Consider the following 14434-nt stretch of genomic DNA (forward strand, 5'->3'; position numbering starts at 1 on the left):
ATGTATACTAAAGTACAATAGTTGACTGGTTTTACTTGTTCCACCTGCTCTTTATAAAACCTGGAGCTGTGTTATATTTGAAGTCACATTTAGTGTTTGTATTTTTTTTTCTTTTAATGTTAAATTCTGCTGTTTCGCCTCTGACTGAACACACAACTTTATAGAGTTTTTGTTTTTTTTAAAGAGTGTTTTCCAGAGTTTTCCAGAGAGCGTTTCCTACACAGATTCTTAGTGTTTTCTAGAGTGTTTCCTACAGAGAGTTTTCTAGAGACTTTTTTCTTTTTAAGTGTTTTCCAGAGTTTTCCAGAGAGTGAGTTTTCTAAACAGAATCTTAGAGAGTGTTTTACAGAGTTTCCTTGACAGAATCTCAGAGTTTTCCAGAGCTTTCCAGAGAGTGTTTTCTGTTTTCTGATTCTTATTGTTTTCTAGACTGTTTCTTACAGAGAGTTTTTCTAGAGAGTTTTTTTTTTTGTTTTGTTTATAAGTGTTTTCCAGAGTTTTCCAGTTTTCCAGATAGTGTTTTCCAGAGAGTGAGTTTTTTAAACAGAATCTTAGAGAGTGTTTTCCAGAGTTTCCTTGACAGAATCTCAGAGTTTTCTAGAGAGGGTTTTCTAGTGTTTTTTTTGTGTGTGTGTGTTTTCCAGAGTTTTCCAGAGAGCGTTTCCTAGACAGATTCTTAGAGTGTTTCCTACAGAAAGTTTTCTAGAGAGGGTTTTTTTTTTTTTTTAAAGAGTGTTTCCAGAGTTTCCTTGACAGAATCTCAGAGTTTTCTCGATAGTTTTCCTTGAGAGTGTTTTCTCTCGAGTGTTTTCTCTCGAGTGTGTTCTCGAGCGCCGCAGTAATCACTGTGATTATGGCGCTGTGTGAGTCGCTCTGTGTTTGTCGCAGAGAAAAGTGTCTCTTAAACTGTAAAAACACACGTCTGTTCCTCTGTGGATTATACTTTTACTTTCAGACTGAACAAACTGCAGACACTGAAATGAGCCGAGTGTAAGTGGCTCAGCTCAGAGGACGAGGATTAAGGACGTAACAAACAAATACAAATATCATGAGATCGAATCGTCGAAAGTCTAATATTTAGGCCTGTCACCAAGTTTAACACATCACTGAAGTAAATATCGACAATAAACCATAAAACTGACAGAAAAAACAAGATTTAAACCACAAAAAACTATTATAAACTCTAAAAAGCTGCAATAAAAAAACAGCAAAACGAAACACTTCAGTTCTTAATTTGTGTCTAGACGTGTTTTTCAGGATTAATTATAAACTCTTTTGCGTAAACGCTGTGGTTTGATGCAGGAACAGCTACAAAATGAACTACATAGACCATGATCCTTTGCTCCACTGTAACTGTGATAAAGACCTGTTCTATTTTCTTTTCTTTTTTTGGACAATGTCAGTGATACAAAGGTTTATGAAGACTTTTTTTAAAGAAAGAAGCAGCGTCTTTTCAATTCTGTCGCCAAAACATCGCCGTAAATATCGAAACCGCTGCACCGTCGGCGAATATGAATCTCAGGTTGAAACGTAAATCGTTTTAAAGTGTAATAACGTGAAAGTAGCACATTTTAAGACTTTGCGAGTGCGTTTTTCTCACCGACCACCATGATGTTGAGCTCAAACCCCTGCTTCATGGCCTTCCTCCTCATCTGCTCCAGGATGGCGTCGATTCCCACGTAGCTGGAGTCGCCGGCGTGGCTCTTGTCGCCTTTGGCCGCGTGCTGCTTGGCGGATTCAGACATGGTGTGGCCCAGACTAACCTCTGACCCTGAAACAGAAAAGACACAATCACGTCGTCTCACTGCAAAAAGCACCAAACATTTAAGTCGTTAAAGTCGCGGATTGAGGTTTTGAAGCTTCCTGCGTGAAACCGGATACACAAAAGTTCAACGCACAACTTCAGCGCGTCGACTTTTCCTGTGTCAAGTTGCCAGATCTGCAGATTTTAAGATGTCAAAAAGTCACAGAGAGTTGAAAAAAGCTCATAACTCTTTTGTTTCTAAATGTAATTAAAGGAATAATAAGTGTTTTTCACAGACAGGGGGCAGTATCTCCACAGACCTGACTCGTCCTGATTTCTTCCTGTGGGACGATCTTAAAGAAAAGACAATAAACGACTTAAAACGGAATATCGACGATCAAAGAAGAGACATAAGCCGGAAATTAGGTCATTTTTACTTCCTGTAGTTAAAGTTGAACAATTCTAAACGTTTATATCGACAAAAATCTCAAAGGTTCAGTTTATCTACGGCTGAAATTTGGTGAGTTTAACTTAAGAATTAAAGGAGTGACTGAAGATTTAAAAGTGTCAGTGACTTTTGGGCCACACTCATCATTTATTTATTTATTTCGAGCTCAGGTTGAACTAAAGCACGTCTCACAAACTGTTCTTAGATTAAACTGCTGTTATATAAACTCAAAAAGGACAGGAAAGAAGAAAATAATAATAATAATAATAATAATAATAATAATAATACATTTTATTTATAACGCACTTTACATTTGAACAACAAATCTCAAAGTGCTACAGTGAAAACAGGTCAAGTCCCAAATCAAACACTTTGTACGTCTTATTCAGTTTAAAGAAAAAAAGAAAAGGGGAAAAGAAAAAAAAGAATACATATATACACACACACACACACACATATACACACACAAATACCATATATCAGGGGTGTCCAAACTGTGGCCCAGGGGCTAAATGTGGCCCGCAGATCAGTTTTTATTGGTCCTCACGCCTCCTGCTGAACCGACCCAACTGATCATGAGCAGAACTTTAACAGCAAATTAAACTATTTCAACCTCTATAATCACAACATACACACACACACATTATATATACACACTCACACACATCATATACACACACACACAAACACATTCGATTTAATTTAATAAAACTCTCTCTGTATCAGACCAGTCCATGTCTTTATATATAATCTTACTTTTATAAATACTTTGGCAGTGTTTTTGTTGTAAATCCAGATCAAATCGAGAATACTCCTGCGCGCTCGTATTTCTGGACGGTAAATCGGCGCTTACCTCACACACGGATCGGTTTCTCGCCAACAAAGACCTGCCCCCTGGCCCTGACGTCACGACCCGCCGTTTAAACCCACTCAAATGATCCGAGTCTGAGTTTACGTCTCCACCGCGGCGACAGGAGACTGCACTTCCTGTTCCTGTTGTGCAGATGCAACTCTCACTACAAACCACGAGTACACACGAGTACACACTGAGTACACAAAACACACAAGTACACACTGAGTACACACTGAGTACACAAAACACACAAGTACACACTGAGTACACACTGAGTACACAAAACACACAAGTACACACTGAGTACACACTGAGTACACAAAACACGAGTACACACTGAGTACACACAGAGTACACAAAACACACGAGTACACACTACGAGTACAATCAAATCACCACATTTACACTTTCAGAGTAAAAAGTAAAAGTATTTCATTCAGGTGTTGTTAATTTGTTAAACAGATGTTTGAAATGTTTGAGCAAATTTTTGAGTAACTTTTACCTCTGTACTTCTACTTTTACTCGAGTAACCTTTTCCCCTCTGTATCTGTACTTTTACTCGAGTACCTTTTTCCCTCTGTCTGTACTTTTACTCGAGTACCTTTCCCCCTCAGTGTCTGTACTTTTACTCGAGTACCTTTCCCCCTCAGTGTCTGTACTTTTACTCGAGTACCTTTTCCCCTCTGTGTCTGTACTTTTACTCGAGTATCTTTTCCCCTCTGTGTTTGTACTTTTACTCGAGTATCTTTTCCCCTCTGTGTCTGTACTTTTACTCGAGTACCTTTCCCCCTCTGTGTCTGTACTTTTACTCGAGTACCTTTCCCCCTCTGTGTCTGTACTTTTACTCGAGTACCTTTTCCCCTCTGTATCTGTACTTTTACTCGAGTACCTTTCCCCCTCTGTGTCTGTACTTTTACTCGAGTACCTTTCCCCCTCTGTGTCTGTACTTTTACTCGAGTACCTTTCCCCCTCTGTATCTGTACTTTTACTCGAGTACCTTTTCCCCTCTGTGTCTGTACTTTTACTCGAGTACCTTTTCCCCTCTGTGTCTGTACTTTTACTCGAGTACCTTTTCCCCTCTGTGTCTGTACTTTTACTCGAGTACCTTTTCCCCTCTGTATCTGTACTTTTACTCGAGTATCTTTTCCCCTCTGTATCTGTCCTTTTACTCGAGTATCTTTTCCCCTCTGTGTCTGTACTTTTACTCGAGTATCTTTTCCCCTCTGTGTCTGTACTTTTACTCAAGTACCTTTCCCCCTCTGCGTTTGTACTTTTACTCGAGTATCTTTCCCCCTCTGTATCTGTACTTTTACTCGAGTATCTTTTCCCCTCTGCGTTTGTACTTTTACTCGAGTATCTTTCCCCCTCTGTATCTGTACTAATACTCGAGTACCTTTTCCCCTCTGCGTTTGTACTTTTACTCAAGTACCTTTCCCCCTCTGCGTTTGTACTTTTACTCGAGTATCTTTCCCCCTCTGTATCTGTACTTTTACTCGAGTATCTTTTCCCCTCTGCGTTTGTACTTTTACTCGAGTATCTTTCCCCCTCTGTATCTGTACTTTTACTCGAGTATCTTTTCCCCTCTGCGTTTGTACTTTTACTCGAGTATCTTTCCCCCTCTGTATCTGTACTAATACTCGAGTACCTTTTCCCCTCTGCGTTTGTACTTTTACTCGAGTACCTTTCCCCCTCTGTGTTTGTACTTTTACTCGAGTATCTTTTCCCCTCTGTGTTTGTACTTTTACTCATTTAAACCTGGTTCTTCCTCGTCCTCGGTCAAACTCACTGCAGAAAGTAAAAATCTGCAGGTGAATCTCGTCCAGACACAAAAGTGAAACTTAATCCTCAGATTGAGACTCGTCTGATGAGCTCATCCTGAGACTTGACCCTGGGAACAGTCTCTGAAAACACCTGCTCTCGTCGCTCCAGTGTCATGTGACGATGAGGCGGCGAGGGCGATGTGCGGAGCGAGATCAACAGTAATCCGCCCGGGATCGCTGCGGACTTAACTGAGATAACGGGATAATTCGTGGTTATTTGGAGATTAACAAACTGAAAGTGTGATTTTAATCCTAATCTGGATCACGACGTCTGTCCACGTTTGAACTAGAAAGTTATTTAATTTAATCTGGACTAAGCGACTTTGGGCTTTAAGCATTTTTTTTTTTAAATAACAAAAGGGCTGATTGTTTACTCATTTACATAGACTGTCAAACTCGAGGCCCATGGGCCAAATGTGGACCTGGCTCCACCTACAATCTGGTAAAATATTGTCACAAATATAATCATTATTTTTATTTTCTTTACCCTGACGTCACACTTCCTCTTCACGACCTCATTCGCAGCAGCAGCGGGAGTTTGACCTCAGAAAACCCGACACAAGAACACGCAGAACATGCAGAACAAGCAGAACACGCAGAACACGCAGAACACGCGAGGACGACGGTTTATTTATGAAGAATCGATCAATAAATGAAAAAGATGAATGAAAAATTGCCAAAAAGAAGAGACAAAGTTATAATTTTATAGCGGTAAATTCAGTGGTGATACGTGACAAAGTAAAAGTAGTAAAGTACTGCAGTTAAGTGTAAAGTTTAGGTATCTGTACTTTACTTAAGTACTGTGTCTAGAACAAAGTTTAAATCAATTATACAAAGTTAATCACAAAAAATAAAACTGAACGAGAGATTTTTGCAGGTCCAGAACTGGCAACTTTTGTGATTTGGAACCTGCTCGTGATCTGCAGTAGTAAAGTACTGCACTTCAGTCAAATTTGAAGTATTTGAGAGCAGTATCTGTACTTTCTACTGCACAACGTTTGTGAGCAGGACTGAAAAGTATAAGTCTGGTCTCAAACGATTCATCCCTGAAAACAAGTTCGTACTTTGACTAAATAAAAATATACAAATCCAAACAACAAAATCCAGCACAAATCTGTATCAAAAACTGTTCATTTGAAGCTGAAAATCTGCACAAAACACTCTTTTTTTGCTTCAGTATCTGTATTTTTACTTAACAAAACTGAGTACTCCTTCCACCACTGAGTAAAAAACATTTGGCTTTTGAAAATATTCCATTACTACGACTAAACGACAAACCTCTGATGACTTTTTCAAACGGAACTGATCTGTTTTTGCAAATAAAATCTTCAATTATTTAAACATACGCCACGAATAATAAAACATCTTTCCATTTGTCCACTGAGATTCATCTGGTTTATTCTGTTTTTCATTTTAAAAGTCTTTTTCCAGATCAAGGTTTAGTTTGTTTTTAGTTTGTTCTGCTCACTATCGCCTCACAGTGGTCACGTGATGTTACTGTGACGTGTCCAGCTGATTTAAACGGGTAAAAATCTGCGTTACGACGTCTTCAGGACTTTATCCCAGCAGGTGTGCGAGAGTAAAAAAGCCCCTCGTCCCGGTTTAAAGACCTGAAGAAGTCGAACACGCCACAGCGACATCACGTGACCACTATGAGGCGCTAGTGAGCAGAACAAACTCTGTCCAAACACTGTCTCTGTCTCTTTTGGCCTTCCTCAGCCCTTTCAGCGCGGATTATATAAGCTAAGGGACCGCCCCCTTCACTTTAATCAACCAATCACAACAGAGGAACAACAAACTTTTACTATTAAACCTGCAAAATTGTGCATAATTCACTTTACACCAGACTTTTGTGAGTTAAAACACATGGACAATGACAAGAAAATATAAAGATTATTATCACACACAAAAAAAAACAAAAAACAAACAGTTGTAGATCATAAATTTGACGTTTTTTAACAAAATAAGTGACGTCTCCAACACTACAGAGAAATGAAAACAAACTAAATCTTGATCTGGAAAAAGAATCTTAAAAGGAAAGACAGAAACAGGACTTTAAACTGGGACGAGCGGGGTCGTTTTACTCTCGCGCACCTGGGAAAATGTCCTGAACACGTCGTAACGCAGATTTTAACCCGTTTAAATCAGCTGGACACGTCGCAGTAACATCACGTGACCACTGTGAGGAAGAGCGCTGGTGAGCAGAACGAACTGTCAGAGATGAAAACAAACTCAACCTTTGTCTGGAAGAAGAATCTAATAAAACAAAAAGACAGAAACGGGGATTTAAACTGGGACAAGGCGGCTTTTTAAAACTTTTGTACACCTGGGGGACTGTCCTGAAGACGTCGGGCTGCAGATGGCGCCGTCGTCCTGCCTCCACCGGTAGAAAAACAGCGGCAAAAATACACAAAAACACATCACTTTCCATGGCCCCTGTGAACCGCACTGCTTGACCCGACGCATTAAAAATACAGAATGACTCAGATCGCGACCCCGACGGCCCCAGAGCCGCCCACAAACCAAACTCTAATGTGAAACAAAGCAGAGCCAGTATTTTAAACCCCAGTGAGTTTACGGCGCGCATCTTCTCACGAGTAAATCTGGCTCCGTCCGCTGTAAAAAAAACGACGTATCGCTGGAGTCATGTGACGCCCAAACGCGGCTCTTCAGGAGTCGTGTCACGGTGAAGATGCCGTTTCTGCGTGAATGAGTATATCCCATCAAAGACATCACTCTGAGGCCTCCACTTTCAAGGTTTTGTTCAGTTTCAGTTCAGCAAACGACGCAAAAGACACAGAAAAAAAGGTTTGTACAGCGGCAGATAGAGATTAAACAAACAAAGAAGGTCAAAGGTCACAGTCTTTTTACGAACGTCTGACTTTTTTTAGGTTTTCAGTTTGCAAAATGTGGCGGTTCCTCGTTTATCGCGAGGTCTACAGTCCAACAGCCAATCAGGATGCACGACACAATGGTCTACAGTCCAACAGCCAATCAGGACGCACGACACAATGGTCTACAGTCCAACAGCCAATCAGGACGCAGGACACAATGGTCTACAGTCCAACAGCCAATCAGGACGCACGACACAACGGTCTACAGTCCAACAGCCAATCAGGACGCACGACACAACGGTCTACAGTCCAACAGCCAATCAGGACGCAGAACACAATGGTCTACAGTCCAACAGCCAATCAGGACGCACGACACAATGGTCTACAGTCCAACAGCCAATCAGGACGCACGACACAACGGTCTACAGTCCAACAGCCAATCAGGACGCACGACATAATTCATGTTCATTCGCTGTAAAAAAAAAAAAAAAAAAAAAACATGCAAAATTTTACACAAAAAAAATCTGCGAAAGTCAAACTGCAACATAGAAAAGGACAAGTGTGTAAAAGACATCAGAGCAGTTTGGAGTTTGGAGTTCCTCATTTGGAATTCCACCCACGAGTATCATAGCAACCAAAGAGCCAATCGGGAACGAGGATGTTGAAGGGAGCGGGCGAATAGCAACGATGAGAGAAAGAAAGAGGAGAGAAGAGAAGAGGGAGAGGGAAGAGAAGTAAGAGACAGAGGAGGGGGAGATGGGAGAAAGAGAGAGAGGAGGGGGAGATAAATAAGAGAGAAAGGAAAGAAAGAGAAGAGAGAGGAGCGAAAGAGAGAGGAGGGAGAGAGGGGAGATAAATAAGAGAGAAAGGAAAGAAAGAAGAAAGAGGAGCGAAAGAGAGAGGAGGGGGAGAGAGGAGATAAAGACAAGGGGGAAGAGAGGAGATAAATAAGAGAGAAAGGAAAGAAAGAGAAAAGAGATTAGCAACGAGGATTTGTCTGTTAATGTTCATATCTCGATTTACAGACACAATAGAGAAATAAAAACCCCAAAGAGGATTAATACGAACATTTAAGAGCAAAAGGCAAGTTTATCTGTACAGCACAATCCGTACACAAGGTAATTCAAAGTGTTTTACAGAATAAGAAAGACATTAAAATCACACAAATGAAAACATAAATAATCACCCAATCTGCAGCTCTCTCACCCACTCGTTTGCCCCTTTAAAAACTCTCTCTCTCTTTAAACTCTGTCTTGCTCAGTTTAAGAACTTTCCCATCACTTTACAAAATACTTTCCTGTCACTTTACTATGTCTAATAAAAGTCCATCAGTCCATGTTTCTTTTGTCATCATAAAATTAACATTAAAGGAGAAGAGATAGAATAAAAACCTCTCAGTCGTCTGCACAGATAAACAGAACCGTTTTGAGCCTGGATTTAAACATTGTCAAAGTCGAGTCTGTCTCACATCTTCAGACTGTTCCAAGTTTTAGCTGCAGAAAACTGAAACTCTGATTCTCCATGTTTAGTCCTGACTCTGGACCAGCAGGAGGCTGGTCCCTGAAGTCCTCAGAGGGTGAGATGGTTCATGTGGCACTAACATGTCGGAGATGAACTTTGGACCGAGGCCATGGAGAGACTTATACACGAGCAGAGCTGATTTAAAGTCTCTGAGCCACAGGAGCCACAGGAGCCACAGGACACATGTGTGAAGTACTTCCTGGTTCTAGACCTGGCTAAGGGAGTTGTGTTTTGTTTCACTCACACACGTTTGAGTCACATTTATCTGTTACATCTCTATGACATCACGAGGTGGAACGGAGCATTTTGAGGTTTTACAGTGGTCATTTTCAAGCTAACATCTACCTTTCGTTTAGCAGAAGAGCTGAAACGATCCAAATGATTCTATAAATGAAGGCGTGTGGAGTTTAAAAACACGGCGGAGCACTTCCTGTATCGCCACACGATGACATCACAAGGTGGAACAGAGCGTTTTCAGTTTGAGAGAAGAACTCGGCTTAAAATCTGCAGAGTTTGTGCGTGAAACGTGAAAAAAACACAAAGCTCCAGGTCTGTATGTGACGTTTAAGCACAAATATGAGTAAAAACAAGAATAATCCATGTTTATTCATCGGTAAGAACGATATTTTAGAGCTTAATATTTGCGCCGATGTTTTATTTGATTATTTCTACTTCACAGTTTAACCACAACAGCAGAGCCTGAAGTGAAAAAATATAAGAAACGAAAAAATACAGGAAACGAAACGGGGTTTAAAGTGACGGTTCATGCGTCTGTGCTTCCTGTTCATGAGAGACACTTTGAGCAGAGAAAAACCAACAGAACATCTGCACGTTTCAGCAAATCAGCCACGAAACGCGACACGACACGACACGACAGAGACGTTACCGCACAAAACACGGTCAAAATCAGCACAAAACACGGTCAAAATCAGTTTGTGCTGAAGCAGGAGTGTGGGAGAGTTTGGAATAAAATGAAATAATCAAAATCAACCAAAGGAATCGGGTCAAAAATATCAGCAGAATCTAAATAATCGGCCACAAAAACACCTGCGTCATCGATCTCCAACAGTAAAAAATGGAAATATATCTCTTGAATCGTGCAAAATCCTCAAAATTAAAAACAAAAACACAACTCCAGGTCTGTTTTTGAGCCTTAAAAACAGGATTTAAAGCTCAAAAAAGTCCATTTTGTGTCATATAGAACCTTTATTTGTTTCATTTCTCCTCATTGTGGATTTATTTGACGTATAGAGACGATAATTACTCCACTACATTCTGCGCATAACTCAGAGGAGACGACAAAACCGCTCTGAGACGAGATTCCCGTCTGCGTTTACCTCGACTGTAAACTTTTACAGACCCAAAATGAAGCGGAACGTTTCAGGACGACGTTTAAAAAGTCACATGTCACAGGAAAAACTGCAGCGTGGAGCTTTAAGTCGCGTCATAATGATGTTTGTGCGTCAGAAACACACACTGGAGTTGTGTTTGAGTCACTTTGTTATGAGTCTGTCACATCTACAAAGATCGAAATGTGACGTTCCACCTCGTGATGTCATCGAGTGGGAGGTTTTTTTCATGTTGACAGTTTAATTTTATCTTTAGATCAGGAGAAAACTGAGATGAAATGATCCAAATGATTCGAGAAATGAAGGTGGAGTTTACAAAAAAAAACAGTGGAGCACTTCCTGTATCAGCACACGATGAAAGAAAAGAAAGAGGAGAGAAGAGGGGGAGAGAAGAGAAGTAAGAGACAGAGGTGGGGGAGACAGGAGAAAGAGAGAGGAGGGGGAGAGGGGAGATAAAGACGAGGGGGAAGAGAGGAGATAAATAAGAGAGAAAGGAAAGAAAGAAGAGAGAGGAGCAAAAGAGAGAGGAGCGAAAGAGAGAGGAGCGAAAGAGAGAGGAGGTAGAGAGAGGAGGTAGAGAGAGGAGAAAGAGAGAGAGGAGGGGGAGAGGGGAGATAAATAAGAGAGAAAGGAAAGAAAGAAGAGAGAGGAGCGAAAGAGAGAGGAGGGAGAGAGAGGAGAAAGAGAGAGGAGATAAAGACGAGGGGAAAGAGAGGAGATAAATAGAGAAAGGAAAGAGAGGAAAGGGAGAGAGGAGGGGGAAAGAGAGGAGATAAATAAGACAGGAAAGAGAGAGGAGAAAGTAGGAGGAGAAAGATTAGAAAGAGAGGAGGGGAAGATAAATGAGAGAAAGGAAAGAGAGGAGAGAAAGAGAAAGGAGGAGATAAATAAGAGAGGAGAAAGAGAGCGAGGAGGGGGGAGGGGAGATAAATAAGAGAGAAAGAAGAGGAGAAAGAGGAGATAAGAGAGAAAGAAAAGAGAGAGGAGAATGAGAGACATTAGAAAGAGAGAGGAGGGGGAGAGAGGAGATAAATAAGAGAAAAAGGAAAGAAAGAGAGGAGACAGAAAGAGGGAGAGGGGAGGTGACACAGAAAGGAGAGAGAAAGAGGAGATTGGCAACTCCAGGACTGAAATGATCCAAATGATTCTAGAAATGAAGGTGTGTGGAGTTTAAAAACACAGTGGAGCACTTCCTGTATCACCACACGATGACATCACAAGGTGGAACAGAGTGTTTGTTTGTTTTGTGTGTTAAACGTGTGTGAATGAAACAAAACACAACTCCAGGTCTGTGTGTGACGAGCTTTAAAAACTCCTCTGACACAAAACGCATCATCACAGTGACTTTGTTCTCGCCGTGACCTGGACGCCGCTCCCGTTTGCGCCCTCTCTTCACACGGACAACATAACTCAACACCTCGCCGTAAAGCCGTCATTAAAGCCCCATCTGGAACCTTCAGCGCCGCCTCTGACCTCCTCCTCACAACGACGCCATTGTCTCCAGAACCGTAATAAATCTGGTCCGCGCTGGTCGCCGTTTCGCCGTTTTCGGTTAAGCGTGTTCGGATTAAGTTCATGAGGAAGTTTGCTTCGGGGGAGAGGAAGTCTGCTTCTTCACTCCAGCGTTCCGAGAGCTGCCGCGTTCCCACGAGGTTCCGGCTCTAAATCGTCGTTCCCGGTTTCATTTCCAAAGCAGTTCAAAGCCCGCGCGCGTCATCCGTTAGCGTGCGATCCGACGACGGCATTAGCGCTCGTTTGATGCTCGCTTAAGTTTAGCGAAACCAAAAGCGACGCAGCAGATAAATAAAAGAATTGACGGACCTCGTGGAAAAGCAGATTTTTTTTCCGCGAGTTCATCATAAAAATGTTAAAGTTTATATTTGGTGTCAGTGAAAAATGTGGGACACGAAGGATCTGGAGTTAAAGCCGTAAAACACGCCGCGTCCAGTCGGGGTGAGCGGCCGCTGCAGGTGTGGCCGCCTCAACGTAAATCTTTACATTATGAAAAACAGAAGCTGGTGCAGACCCTCTCCAAGGCAAACGCGCCGCTGTGCTGGACGTCAGGCGTGCGGAGGACGGGGTTGCTACGGTATCAATGTTTGACAGAGTAAATAAAGACGATAAACGATAAAACCACAAAATCTAAATCTAACTGTGCGAAATGTCAAAAAACAGATGAACGCAGCACTTAAGTAGTTGTTTTGTGTCTATAATGAGTCATAAAAGTAATTTATTCAACCTTCTAGTACACATGTGTCAAACTCAAGGCCCGTGGGCCAAATGCGGCCCGCCATGTCATTTTATGTGGCCCGCGACAAAGTAAATTAAAAGTTCTGACTGTCTTAAAATGTGAGTTTATCCTTAGATACACAGTTAAACAGACATTTTTTCATGTCTGTGCAAATTCATGTGGAATATTTGTAATTTGAATAAGCGATAAATATAGAAATAGTTAATTAACAAGATTAAAAAGTAGTTGCATTTATTTTACATTAAATTTGGTACATTTAGTGACATTTGTCTGACAGTTAGTTACATCTGGCCCTTTGTGAAAATTAGTTTGTTCTAGTACAACAAAACAACAAAAATTTCCCAAAAAAAGCTGCCCAAAAAGTATTGCTCCATCTGACATATATTGATTGATCCATCCATTTTCTTACGCTTATCTGAGGTTGAAGTAGCAGCTCTAAACAGTGAGTCCCAGACTTCCCTCACCCCAGACATGTCCTCCGGTGGGACCTCAAGGCGTTCCCAGGCCAGAGAGACGTAACCGTGTCCCAGTTTGACGGTTTCACACTTCTTCGGCTGCGTTTGAAGGACATTTACGTCACTCCCGGCGCGACGAGGCCTGCGGTCGACAAATGTGCCCTGCGTTTCCGTGGAGATCGACCATAAACGAAGCAGACATCGCGCACCGCTATATCCCGTCATGCACCGTGCGTCGCTTCTTCTGGAGGAGAAAACGGAGTCCGCGATTGCTACAGAAAACACTTTTAAATGTAAGTTCTGTTTTATCTCATCTACAACGGCGCGACATGAAACTGTTAAATTTGAACAAAAAGCAGCTGTCTGGTTGCTAGGCGATGTAACGTAAGCGCGCAGACGGAGGTTGACGTACGCTCCACGGTGCAGGCCTGTCCCATTTCGGCGCGGTCTTTACGGTCGACGGAGGAGGACTCTTCGTCGGCCGGGCCCTTCGAAGTGTCCCAACCGTCGATCACGCCCTGAACGCCTTCCCAGGGAGACGTCCAGGAGCGTCTGGGACCTGAACCGCCGCAATGTGATGTTTATCGTGACAGGGCTAATAAGGCAACGGCTCTGAATCTATATAAAAATGTTACGCCCGTAAAAAACAAAGACGACGCTTCTTTGATCATTACAGGAGTGAACCGCTCAACACAAATGAAAACAAGTAACACAATAATGACTGTATCTGCTGATCGTGCAGAAATCTGTGATAGAAAGAGCAAATTTTTTTTTATTTTTAATTAAGCAAAAGACAAAATTTCAGTCAACTGGACAAACTGTTACAGGAGTGAAGACGTTTCTCTGCAGTGAAGCGTCTGATTTTGATACGATTTTTGATACTTGTACATTTCTATACGCCTGGACGCCTCCCTCGGGCATGTCCCACCGAGACGAGGCCCCGAGGAAGACCCAGGACACGCTGGATGGACAATGTCTCTGGCCTGGAAACACCTTGGGGTCCCACCAGAGGAGCTGGAGGACGTGTCTGGGGTGAGGGAGGTCTGGGAGTCCCTGCCCCGTATAAGCCGAAGAAAATGGATGGATTGTTATTTGATATTGTACATATGAAGTAGGGTTTTTTTGGGGAATATTTGGGTCCAGCCCTGTAACACATTTT

General features: G+C 41.9%; 1 protein-coding gene across 4 annotated transcripts in view; it reads right to left on the reverse strand.

The window, feature by feature from the left end:
• Positions 1-14434, reverse strand: part of LOC117375271 (septin-9-like) — a 99821-nt gene that overhangs the window by 23648 nt on the left and 61739 nt on the right. For all 4 annotated transcript variants that reach the window (XM_033971574.2, XM_033971566.2, XM_055223272.1 and 1 more), the window contains one exon: positions 1601-1771. In XM_033971574.2, coding sequence (XP_033827465.1) covers positions 1601-1771 — 171 coding nt within the window. The remainder of the gene's footprint in view (positions 1-1600; positions 1772-14434) is intronic.

This window comes from Periophthalmus magnuspinnatus, chromosome 1, assembly GCF_009829125.3.
Source record: "Periophthalmus magnuspinnatus isolate fPerMag1 chromosome 1, fPerMag1.2.pri, whole genome shotgun sequence".
Lineage (NCBI taxonomy): Eukaryota > Metazoa > Chordata > Actinopteri > Gobiiformes > Gobiidae > Periophthalmus > Periophthalmus magnuspinnatus.